The sequence below is a fragment of the Atractosteus spatula genome, chromosome 19, assembly GCF_055471065.1.
Source record: "Atractosteus spatula isolate fAtrSpa1 chromosome 19, fAtrSpa1.hap1, whole genome shotgun sequence".
In the NCBI taxonomy this organism is placed as follows: domain Eukaryota; kingdom Metazoa; phylum Chordata; class Actinopteri; order Semionotiformes; family Lepisosteidae; genus Atractosteus; species Atractosteus spatula.
The window spans coordinates 3,324,798-3,336,987 of NC_142724.1; the positions used below are offsets into that span (position 1 = coordinate 3,324,798).

Here is a 12,190-nt window from a genome sequence, read left to right on the forward strand (position 1 = left end):
CAGCCAAGAAGATTTCAACAAAAAGTGCATCTGTTAGCTCAGAGCAGTCTGATGCGAGTTGTCAGGCCCTGCATATCGACATGGATTAAACATTAGAGAACCATTACTCACCAGCTGCAAAGACCACAATAACAAAAAAAAAACCCACAACAGATTGAAATGGAAACCGTGAGCCTGTAGGGAAATTTAAACAAATCCCTCAAGAAACCCGGTCTTGAATTCCCCTCACAAGCCTTTTCCTCTCTGGGCGTCTGTTAGGATCAGCAAAAAGTCTGGCGAGAGAAGAGAATGTTACAGCATGGTGCGCGCACAAATGCTGTGAAATTTCGACAAGAACAAACACCCACCCAAAGCTGGTGAGGGGCTGGCCAGAGACACCCCATCTGATGCTCAAGTCACACCTTGTTTACTGCGTTTAATGAGCACTGATTCACTCGAGGCGGTTTTGTGCTGCGATACAAGTTTGATGAGCATTAAACAAATGGAGTACAGAGTGTGTGACCTGCACGCATCTTGAATATTTCGAGGGAACCGCTGGGCTTCTATCCACTGACATCCTTGGGCCTGGCCACTCGTGTCAGGTTATTTTGTTTCCCAGATGCAAGAGTCTGGGTGTCTTATTATCCAGGTGGGGCCACACACTGGTGGTGGTAGTGGGATTCCCCATTACATGTAAAGCACTTTGAGTGGTGTGTCCAGAAAAGCGCTATATAAGTGTAAGCGATTATTATTATTATCATTATTATTATTCCATTTCTAATCACTCACCTCTGAGGCTGGTGGCTGCTCATCTCCCTTGCCTTTGTCTTCTGAGGCAGTCGGAGCATTGTGGGACACCGCCCGGAGTGTGGGGGGTCTAGAACATTTCCTTTTTTCCCCAGTAAATAATTCTCTCCCCCTTTTCTTTTTTCAGGACAGGTTTGCGGAGATCTTTGGCAAGGATGCGGCTGCGGAGTACCGGAGATCACAGGAGAGCTTCAAGAAGTGGCTGCTGGCGGGCATGACTCTGGTTACTGGGCTGGTGGTGGGCTCCTACATCGCGAAGAAACGCTTATAGGACAGCAGTTGTGCCAGGTGCGGAGAGGAGCCCCCCCCCACACACACACACACACACACACACACACACACCACACACCCCTTCTCTCGCACGCCCTGAAGCAGAAGGACTTTAGTCCCAGCCTGGGGCTGGCCACTGCCTTCATGAAGCAGAAAGAAAAGAGTTTTGGGACCAGTTTTGTTCCTCCATCCCCCCTCTTTAGCATCGTTATTTTATCATTATCCCGTTATTTGAGGCTTACTTTATTTTTAAAGTTTTGGGGAAATAAAGGACCGTGCTAGGGAGTGTTTACAGCGCAGGGCCGTGCTCATGATCAGCTGGGGAAGCTTGGGTGAGCAGGCTGGGGTGGCTCATTTCCGTAGTGAAGGCGAATGGTCCTCTTTAGGTGCTGTTGTATGTTCTGCACCAACAGCGTCAACCGCTGGAACAGCAGTCTGAGCTTCGCCAGGCACGCCATCCCAGAAATCTGGGGGATCCCCAGGCACTCGGAAACTGACGGGAATATTTAATCCGACTGGATGAGACTCAGACACTTGCCGTCTTGAGCCAACATCTACAGCGGTTTCAAGGAGTACCCAAATTTAAGGCTTTGTTGGTGGACTTTTCTTAAAAAAATAAATACCGAGAGGCATTAAAAATGCAACAAATTCTATTGCGTCCCACACTCATTTGTTACATTTCGGACGCCTCTCTGTAGTCAAGGAGTGCATGTAGGGGTGTATATATACAATTTATAATAGTAAAATGGGCCTTCCAGTCCGTCACTGCAACCGGTTCTTAAATAGGGTTCAGACAACGAAGGATTAACGCGAACGCTTGCGTATTTAACAAACGACATGTGGACGAGGAGCCGCGCTGGACCCCGCTGATCCCTTCCTTGCTGTTGTCGAGTGCTTGTACCGCTGCACCCAGCGTGCGTGTCCTGCACCTGACGAGCCCCATGTCTGCGCGATCGATTTCCGTGCCCGGATGATCCGCGCTTGCTGACGTCCCGTGGCGAGGGGTCCGCGGGTCAGCCGAGTCCTGTGCCTTGAGTCGGAGTCGGCAGGGATATGAACCAGCTGTCGAAAGTGCTGGTTTCCTGCTGTGTCACCGACGCCTGAGGCTGAAAGAGATGGCCCCTGACATGAGTACGTCGGACAGGGCAGATTTTAGTAGGTGTGAAGCAGGCATTAGCCAACCTGTTGCTGTTGTTTTTGGTTTGGTTTTTTTAAGTCCCTGCTCCCACATTCGTTTTACATTTTACATTTGTGACTTTTCGATTCCCCATTGCGCTTTCAGGTTTTGGTGGTTTTTAATTTGTTGTTGTTCAAATAAGCAAAAACTCCCAAATGTCTGAAGAACAAAAAAAAAGAAAAAGAGGATATATTCACCAGTGCTGGAAAGCCCCTGATCCTGGTCAAAATCCCTTCCTATGATATTTTTTTTTGCATGTGATTTTACAATTAAAGCATCGCTGGAGAACGTCCCCCCCCCCCCCCCCCAGTGGTGTAATATCCTCCTTACAGGATGATTCTTGAAAGCGAGAGAGATACACGGTAAACTTTTGTCTCCAAACCACCCACCAAGAAGTATCCGTCCAGAAACAGAAATTACTGGAATCTCAAATGCTAAATCAGAACGTTCTGTATGACGTCAGCACATAACATTTCTCTTACCAGTGTTCTGCTCCGTAAGCTGTGTAGCAGGGAAACTAGCAAGAGGCATTTAAATACAGCAGCCTTTTCTGTAAACAACAATGCTGAGCTATTGTGCTCTGCTGAGTCAGAGCCTAATGCGACCCCATGTTGAATGTGTACTTGAAAGAGGGCTTTAGAGATTGGGCAGATGTCCAGAAAGGAATCTTAAGTTAACGCACTTTGTGGGTTTTTTTTTTAATAAAAGGTGTTTTTGTTTAGAAAGCTCTTTATCCGTGAATCGTTAAAATACCCGACTCTCACCGTTATTATTCTTGTGAGCTCAGATCCCAAAGGAAGCATGACTAAGCATCGGCTGTGTCACAACAGATGGCATCCAAAAACGGGGTTTCGGTACAATCTTGATGACTCACCGCCAGCCACGCGGCACAAGTGACATTATCTGTACTGCACTGAGCAGTTGGCCCTGGCGAGGTGATTGCGAGAGCCCGAACGCTGCGGGTTCGAGCCGCCCTGGGGAGGCAGGCTGGAGACGTGCTCCTTCTGGGGTGTCCTGTGCCGGGATTAGCCAGAAGAGCCATTACTGGGTGATGCCATCGTCCTCCTCATCCGCCTCCTCATCATCATCGTCGTCACCTCCCCAACTCGTGGGGCGCGTGCACACTCTCCCTCTTCCCAAAAATCGAATCCGTTTTCCGAATGCAGCTTTTTGTTTTGGATATTAAAAGAGGTGAAGTGTAGGATGAAACGGGAGAAATAGGGAAGGGTACACTCTTCCAGTTTATTCCAATCGGCTGCCAGGATGCAGTTCTTGCGTCCACATCTTGGTATGTTTTTGGGAAAAGTAACGGTTGCACCAACTGACAAAACCAGATCACACTAAAACGCAGAGTAGGAAGGTGGGAGTATTTTTTTTTTTTGGTCTAGTTCTCTCACGGTACCTTTTTATTAGGTCTGTATTAGTACAGGTCTGTCAGTTTATAATAGAACCAATATTTTGGAATCAGTATTTACAGGTGGGAATGAGTCTTTCGTATCTGGAAAGAGCTTCTACATACTGTGTCGTGTGCATCGTATTTTTTTTTTGTGAAGAATAAACACTTCCAGTTGTAGGCCTTGATCTCAGATGAATATCGGGTTTTGTCACGTTGTAAGAAAACAGCAGTTTAGAAACACGTCCACCCCACATTGGCTTAAAAATGTTTTAATATGAAACTATTTTATTGAACTGAATTGAATTTACTGGATTGTTTCCATGTTTCTAAGAAAAAATGTTGGCTGCTGATATCCACGTTTTTTTTAAATGCCAAGTGTGATCTGTTAGTGGTGTTTGGGTTATAACTTGCTTCATTTGGTCAGATTTTGTACCAGTTTCTGTCCACTGCCTCCAGGTGGGGCAAGGCCAAAATCAGGCATAAATTCCTTATTCCCAATCTGACGATTGGGTTTAAGGCACAGGCTTGTTAGCAGTAGTGTAAGTAGCGTATCTTAGAGACCAGTGGAAACTTTGTCAAAGAGAATGATTGAGATTTTTAGGTTTCAGAATTTCTCAGAGGAGCATATTCTTAAGCCTAAATGGTGAGGTTAGAACTGTCCCTCAGCACCCTCCCCAGAATTCCCAATCTCCTCCTCCTGTGCTGGGAAAAATATTCAAGGAGGCAAAAAATGCATTTTATTAGGTGGGGATGTTTGCTCCTCCCTAGTTTAGTTTTGTTTGACGGGGAGGTTCTGAGCTAACGAGTCAGCCTGACCAGGTCCTGCTAGATTCTGTTCCAGACACTAAAAGCTGGACACGCCTCCACTGCTCGCAGAGTGCTTTCCCGCTCTTTGTCAAGTGTTAATGAGCAGGAACCCAGTGCACAAGCTTGGTGCTGGCCATCCTGGAGGGTCAGTCTGGGTGCAGATAGACTTTGAAACTGAAATACCTGGGCTAACTAGTTAAAAAAAACATCTCTACTCTCTTAAGTCGATAAAGTCGGAGGGAAGCGGATGCAATCCATTTGAGATTCAGCGCAACGGGCAGGTTTTGCAGTTTCTTTTTTGTTCCTTGACAGGCCAAATCTTAGCTCTCTGCACATTTCACCCCTCCCCTTGTGGACACGACGAGCCCAGGGCTCATAGGATCAATTCCTGAAGGGCCTGCCCTCTGCTTTATTTGTCCCATGCAGGCTTTCATTTGCATAGTTGGTCTAATTAAGTGCATAATATTAATATTCTAACCAGGCGTTCTAGATGAGGGTGTCTTCAGGGATGGGGATGTTCTGAGTGCTGTGTAAGTGCAAGGACAACCCCAGGTGTTTGGAGAAAAGCACTAGGTTGACTTCAGCTAGCAACAAAAGCATGATGACACCAGCAGCTCCAAGAACTGTTTGACTGACAACTGACAATAGAGAACCTTGAATATATCCATCCATGAAATTAATACATTGGTCTTGTATACAAGCCAGTTGTTTCCATGACGCACCACCTTAATAAATGTTTAACCTTGCTGCAAAAGTTTGTTTTTTTTTCCCCTGCTTTTGGTTATGGATACTTTGAGGATGTCCTTGCTCCAGGGTCTAAAAACCAGCTTATCAGTACAAGCACTACATACACTTGTCTCCTTGACAGAAGTTTAGAAATATTTAAAGCTGAGTGTACAGCATATAGAGTTCCCGCTGCCTTAATTCCAACATGTCTGTTTGAAGCGTCTTTGTAAGGCCCTTTGTGTATATTTAGTCATCTTAGAAGAAAAGTGGAAATATTTTTTTAAAGGTTTTGTTTAGTTCTAATTTAATATAAATGAACCATTGTGGTCTTAGAAGCCTGTGCTTTTTATTTTAATGTTTAACACTGAATAAAGACTAGTACAGTATCAAAGAAATGTGTGGCGTTTTATTTATTGTGGAGCCTCTTGGTTGCTGCCAACAACCATATCACCCTGCAACTCACAACTGGCAACACACTGGAGCTCAGCAGGTGTGAGCCTGGCCAGTACCTGGATGGGAGACCTCCTGGGAAAGCTAAGGCTGCTGCTGGAAGAGGTGTTAGTGGGATCAGTAGGGGGCACTTACCCTGCAGCCTGTGGGGGTCCTAATGCCCCAGTATAGTGACAGGGACACTATACTGTAAAAAAAAAAAAGGTACCATCCTTCACTTGAGATGTAAAATCAAGGTCCTTATTCTCTGCGGTCATTAAAAATACCAGGGTGTTTCTCAGAAAGAGTAGGGGTGTAACCCTGGCGTCCTGGCCAAATATCCCATTGGCCCTTACCAATCATGGCCTCCTAATAATCCCAGCCTATGAACTGGCTTCATCACTCTGCTCTTCTCCCCACCTACTGGCGCACTATGGCTGCCAACAAGAACACTCAAGTTCAAGCTAATCTCCCCCCCCCAAAAAAAAAAAACAACCTGAAATGTACCTTCTGCAGTTATCAGCTTTACCATCTGAAAACAAAATTGGCTTTAAGCCAGTATTCAAACAGAAGGCAAGCATAAGCCCAGTCTCAAAACATCCTTCCAAAGATGGGGGGGGAAAAATCCCTACCACAGATCCGATGGGAAAATAATTTCAAACCCGTTCTTTCCTCACACCATCACCTGCTCTACCGAGGCTGTTGGCGTCCCAGCCTAGCCAAAACGAGCATTCAGGCACGGTTAAAGACTTTTATTCAATTCAGATAGTGCACGTCAGAAGGAAACAGAAGTGTGCAAGGGGAATCCCACCGCAACGGACTTCCCCCGGTTTTCCATCCGCACTCCGAGGCACGTCGCGGCTCGGAACTTGATCAAACAAATCCTGGCTCCTGTTGGGGAAAACATGTGGGTGCATCTCAGGTGAAGCTAACCGGCTCTACCTTCCATAGGCTCGTTTCGTTTCCTAGAAGCGAGAGGCGTGCAGTGGCGCCCTGCCGAAGTGCCGTCGGCACTGGGCAAGCAGGAGGTGCTTTCCTCCCCGAGCGCTGGAGGCGTGAAGGACAGAACGGAGTGACCGGTGGCTCGCAGGAGGGAGGCCAGAGCGCTCATCCGGGCAGGCAGACGAGAGGGTGACCGACTGGCCCTTCGTCCCGGCCTCTCCTCTCCTACTTCTTCCACTCCTTCCTCTCGTAGTCCCACTTGGCGGAGAAGCCCTCCACCGGGTTGACCCGCGTGTCGATCATCCTCTTGGCCTGCATGGCCTTCCATTCGTCGGTCAGGGTGTGCGGCCGGGGGGGGTACACTGCAACAGGGACAACGAGAGGGGCTTCAACATGCTCTTCTGACCGCACAAGAAGGGACCATTCAGATTATTTAGGCTGTTTGGTAGGACAATTGATCTGAGGATCCCCTCCGAAGCTACAACTGCAGCATTTCCTTTCCTTCCTAATGCAATGGGTCCGTTTGGAACAGGCTCCCTCGGAGACTAGGAATCAAAAGGGCAGGGCTAGGTTTCTGAAGAAGAACCAGCGGGTGGGAAGATCAGGACCGGTTCGTCTCCCAAGCTTACCTTTCTGGGAGGCTCACAGCTTGGCTCCAGTGTTAAAAAACTGGCCAGTTCACAAGGAAGACCCAGAAATGTAAGAATTCAGAGGTGTGTTACTTTCTGATCACAGGACGGTCAAATTAACAACAGCATCACAGAGAGTTTTCACAGGGAACGGTTAAAAGCCTGGTTTTGACCAGCGCCAGGAAAGAGCGCCCAACAGCGCCGTGAGCACAGAGGGCTGCCCGCAGACATAACCACCGAGCGGCGCTCACCAAAGACGCGCTGCCACCACACCACCAGGCTGGTAATCCCGATGAAGATGAAGACACCCCCCACCACCGTCTTCCACTCGTTCGACGGCTTCTTCATCTCCGCGTAGCTCTGCTTGAACATCATGCGGTACACTGGAGGGGGGGGGAACAGGGGGACATAAGGCGCTGTTGACCCACGGGCACAGACGAGAGCGGCCGGGTTAGGTTAGCCGATCTGTGCCCACATTTCTCCTAAAAGACTGCAAGTAAAAAAAAAAAAAGATTGCAGGTACTGCGTGCAAGATTGCAATGTGCAGTACTAGGTCATGAATTCCTCAAGCCCATACTTACAAGCAGTGCTTGTGGCACACGGGTGCTCAGAGATCCCGAACCCACGCAATGACGTGAATTGCGGATACCAGTTTTAATCGTCAAGACTCGCCGCACCTGAGTTTTATTTTATAGACCCTGTATGGGGTGGAGAGTCGTTCGTGATACATGATTATTTCTGGGGCTCCTGTACGCGAAGACGCAGGCCACGCTCGACTCTTACAGGCGATCTGCTCCTCGCGGGTGAGCTCCTTCCACGACCCCCTCTCCTTCAGCTTCAGGCTCTCCTGCGGCCCGCTCAGCTCCCGCTGGTACGGGACGTCCGGCAGCGGGGTGTCCCGGCGGTCCCAGTACATGGGCAGGGACATGTCCGCCTGCTTCGCCACTCCTGCCGGACGGAGACGTGGGTTGGATTACGGTTCAGGTAAGGACACTGGGAGGCGAGAAGGTTTGTAATCCCAGCCGTCAAGATAAAACTTGATAAGGGGGAGGCTCTTTACAGAGAGCACAACTACAGTCAAACCCGGGACACAGCGCGCTCACGGCCAGAGCGCGCCACCCAGTCATCCCTGCGGTCCCTGCAATTTTAAATCCCTGTTTTGCAGGATAAGTCCCCACCCGAGATCACTGGAAAAAAAATAAAAATAAGACAACGGTGTATATTAACTGAAAGTGTGGTTATTCTCAATTAACACCTTCGTACAGAGAACTGCACGTTTCCAAAACGCCGCGACAGAGGACGACTCTCTCGATCTGCCCGTTTTCCTGTATAAGCGCGCCCCCTGGTGGAACACCGCGGGCACGGAACGCAAACCGATCTCGGTTCGAGGGAGAACTACAGCATAAATACAATCAACACCAACACAACGCACGTAAATAAACCTAGAGATCTTTACCCTGCATATTCTAGACACCTAAAACACGTAGACACAATGAAAACGAGCCCTCCAGTTGACATTTAATTTGCACCATTTAAATATATACACTGAACATTGGATAGAAAAAACACATACTGTCCACACCTAAACATTTCAGACAAAGCATACCGATAAGTTACATAGGTTTGCATCCGTGTTTGAGTAGTATTAATTCATGCACACTGGAGTGACTGACCATTACACACTGCAGTAAGCAGCTTGATGAGCGAGAGCTATGAAGAGACACGGGCAACGATTTAACTTGTGGGGTGTCAGAGCCGGTGAAAGTCAAGGGGGAAAAAAAAAGAAATGACTCAGTATTTCCCCACTTGTGGAGAGACATTTGTGCCCTCCGAATGTGGGAGGCTATAGCCTCAGTCACATCAGAAATCTGTGAGATTCACCTGGTTCTCAGGTGTATGGAATGTTTTCCCGTTTTCCCATTTTCCTCCGGCGCTTCTCAACAAGCCATCGGGTCTGCGGATCCGCTCGCGTTTCGAAGCTACAGCAGTGGAGTTGCATAGTTTGTCCCGCAATCGGACTAACCTGGTGGAAAGGCTTGATGCATTTACCACGGTTGCAATCAAGGGCTCAGTGCAAACCTTTAGGGGCAGCAGCGGTCTAGAGAATTGCTCTTGTGTGCTGCTCAGTGCTAACCTGGGCACAGCGCCATGCCGGGCAGTTAATTGCCCGCAGAGCTTCTCGGCTATCCAGACTCGTGGCGTGTCGGCAGCACGGATGAAGGATCATTGTTTCAGCCGAGACAGCTCAGGTCTTCCCACGCTCAAGCCCCGAGAAACAGGGCTTGAGACCGAAAGTCTCAAAAACGTGCGTCTCTCAGCCCTTATCCCGCCCCCCCCTCCTCCACCGGGCCTGGGCTCTTCCCCGGCCAGGGAGGTGCAGAGATGCGGCGCTGAACTCACCGTGCCCGTGGCTGGCTGTCCTCACACTGCCACTGCGCACACCGGCCACGGTGCCTCTCCTGGCCAGCAGGCTCCCGACGCGCAGCAGCGACAGCTGGGACATCTGTAACGGCAGGGCAGGAGGGGGGGTCAGCGTCCCGTAACAGGCCGCAAACCGGGCGCGTCTGTATCATAGCGTGAACAGCCCAGGTTCACTTCCCCGCTTGGCCCAAGGAGACGGTCCTTTTACATTAGCACAGCAACAGGCCAGGTTCACAAGTTTGAAGATGGTCCATTTAAAAGGAAACCCAGCTACTCTTTTCACGGCTGTACAGGCCACAGGTGCTGATGCTCATGACTTCGTGAGAAGCAGACCTTGGGCTGTCTCTCCATCTCCTACCATTCCGATTGTAATTCTGTTGAATTCAAACTGCCACGTGAAAGCTAGACTGCCTGGGAACCTTTCATCGTTTCTTGTTGGTCTGCTGTTTAGCAGGAATTTTTTCCCCCAAAATAAAACTCTCGTCCTGTTGCTCCTGGGACTATAGAGAACAATGTTGTCACATATTGAAATTCTCAGCGTTTCCAAGCCTAATACACCCTGAACATGTTCTCCAGCCCCAAGTGTTGGGGGGGGCTGGAGATGGAAATGATGTATTTAAAATAAAGACTAGAAAACAAACCGGAGTCCATGTTAAACTTGAGAAGCTCTCCGAGTGAGGTGTGCAAACACCTGGAGTCTGATTCAGGTTCCACATGTTACAGGGCTCTGCTATCCCCAGCGGAGGACCCAGTCTAGGGAGTGACCCTGCATAGGTCCGACCTCGAGGACCACCAGGATCAAATCTGGCGGGAGCAGGGAAGAACTGCACTGGGGGACCTGGACAGTCGAGCTCCAGCACAAATGAAGTACTGGTCTTGCTCTCGGATAATCCTTTCAGAAAATCCTGCGAAAACCGTCCAGGAGCTGCAGAGCGGAGCTGTCTAACACTCTGCAATGGGCCCTGGGCGGCCCCACAGGCAGCGGAACGGGCTCCACCTCTCTCTTGGCCACGAGCCACAGCAGCAGCGCAGGGAGGAGTGGCGACCAGGCAAGAACACTAAAAAACAGCCCGGCCACCTGACCGCCACCGGACAAAAGACTGGGAACTTTCCCATGAATCAGGAGCTCGCGGGCCGTGAAGGAAGCAAGGAAAAGAACAACAACAACAAAAAATGGACTGCGTTGCCCGTTGCTCTCTGTCCTACTTGTTTACAGAAAGAGCCTTTAACAGGCCTTTCAGGATAAAGCGTCGCAGCAGAGCAGAGGGGGTTTGACACTTAAGCCATATGTGGAATCAAAGGGTTTCGGTGCAGGTCGTCAAATGCACAGTACAGGACAGATATACAGTAGCTGACCACGTGCTTAAAGCAAGTCTCATTTAAAAGCCACACTTTGCCCTGGATCGGCAGACCAGCCTGCCATGTTAAATCTTAAATCCGTCTCTCAGACTCCTCAAGAGCAGGAGACAGCTTCTCTTCCACTGCTGGATCGAAGCAGTTTCCTCTAGTCTACCCTCACCAGCAAGGTGCACAGTTTCAGCGCAGTGACCGTACTCACGGCTGTTGACAGAACGAGTCAGGCGTCAGAAGAACTTCACCCTCTAACTTCTTCCCCTCTTGCTGCCCGGTTGTGCAGTTTTTCTTTCGGGTTTGGGACTCTCAGCACAAAAAGGAAGCTCACACTGACCAAGGAATTATGGGGATGGGGGTACAGCTACATTTTTCCAGTGCGATACTGTACTGGCACTGCAAGGTTTGTGCATTCAGCACCATCGATCAAGCTTCTGGTCCGTGTCCTTTGAGGACAGTTGACATTGAAGATACAGTGGGGAGGACTGCTGTCCTGCCAGTGGGGAAGCAAAACTTTTTCCTCTCTCCCCGCTAAACAAATGGAACCCTCCAGACTGCTGGCCCCCAGCCAGGCCTGAACTCGGCAGCAGAAGTCTGGGATAGCAACCGTAACTTTTGGCACAGCTGAAACCATAGCCTCAAGCAGACTCTCCACAGGGTAAACAGCAGCAATGAGTGCAGGTTAAGTGCACACTTTAGGAAGTTCTTTCAGTGTTACGTTTGGGTTTTAAAAGATGGCAGCAGTGTGAATAAGCGGTCAGGACTCTGGACCTGTAATAGGAAGACCAAGGGATCAAACCTTAAGTCCTGTTGCTGCCTTGAGCAAGGCTGTGTACACAGATGGCTTCAGTAAAATGCCCAGCTGTACAAATGGATGCACATATCAGATGTTTTGGATGAAGCAAGCTAAAAATCTAAAACTATTATGATTTTCAGGACTATAAACTCAGTATTTTATCAGTCTAGAAAACGAATGCACCTTCTAAAATAAGAAGCGTAGCATTTCTGCTACAGCCTTTGCATCATTCTGCAACATTGTGCTCCACGATGCATTAGTCAATTCTAATACCTGCCAGAACTTTATTGTGAATACGGCCAGTTCTGGTGCCGTTTTTGTCAAGGGGCTTTTTTTTTGTCAGTTGTTAGTAATGCTGTCCTGTAGAGATTGTCTTTTACAGGCTGGCAGTTCCTTGCTAAAACATACAGTAGTTAAAACATCCACAGTCTCCTGGTTCCATGGAGCATTAAATTACAAAT

General features: G+C 48.8%; 2 protein-coding genes across 6 annotated transcripts in view; one reads left to right on the forward strand and one right to left on the reverse strand.

Moving 5' to 3' along the window:
* Positions 1-5,557, forward strand: part of bcl2l1 (BCL2 like 1) — a 30,816-nt gene extending 25,259 nt beyond the window's left edge. For all 5 annotated transcript variants that reach the window (XM_088937155.1, XM_088937152.1, XM_088937153.1 and 2 more), the window contains exon 4: positions 914-5,557. In XM_088937155.1, coding sequence (XP_088793281.1) covers positions 914-1,057 — 144 coding nt within the window. In that variant the 3' untranslated portion in view covers positions 1,058-5,557. The remainder of the gene's footprint in view (positions 1-913) is intronic.
* Positions 5,558-6,328: 771 nt separating this feature from the next.
* On the reverse strand, positions 6,329-11,389 carry cox4i2 (cytochrome c oxidase subunit 4I2). Its single transcript, XM_088937156.1, has 5 exons — positions 11,142-11,389; positions 9,563-9,665; positions 7,946-8,110; positions 7,414-7,545; positions 6,329-6,895 (listed from the first exon to the last, which is right to left on the reverse strand). The coding sequence occupies exons 2-5, from the start codon at positions 9,663-9,665 to the stop codon at positions 6,759-6,761; spliced, it is 537 nt and encodes a 178-aa protein (XP_088793282.1). The 5' UTR covers positions 11,142-11,389; the 3' UTR covers positions 6,329-6,758.
* Positions 11,390-12,190: the final 801 nt, after the last annotated feature.

Bases quoted from the DNA above. Each gene is read 5' to 3' on its own strand.
- cox4i2 (XM_088937156.1), bottom strand. From the start codon at position 9,665: ATGTCCCAGCTGTCGCTGCTGCGCGTCGGGAGCCTGCTGGCCAGGAGA. The intron at 7,546-7,945 runs GTAAGAGTCGAG...CCCCCCCTCCAG, and splicing joins CCGCGAGGAGCAGATCGCCT to TGTACCGCATGATGTTCAAG. The intron at 6,896-7,413 runs GTGAGCGCCGCT...TCCCTGTTGCAG, and splicing joins GTGGTGGCAGCGCGTCTTTG to TGTACCCCCCCCGGCCGCAC.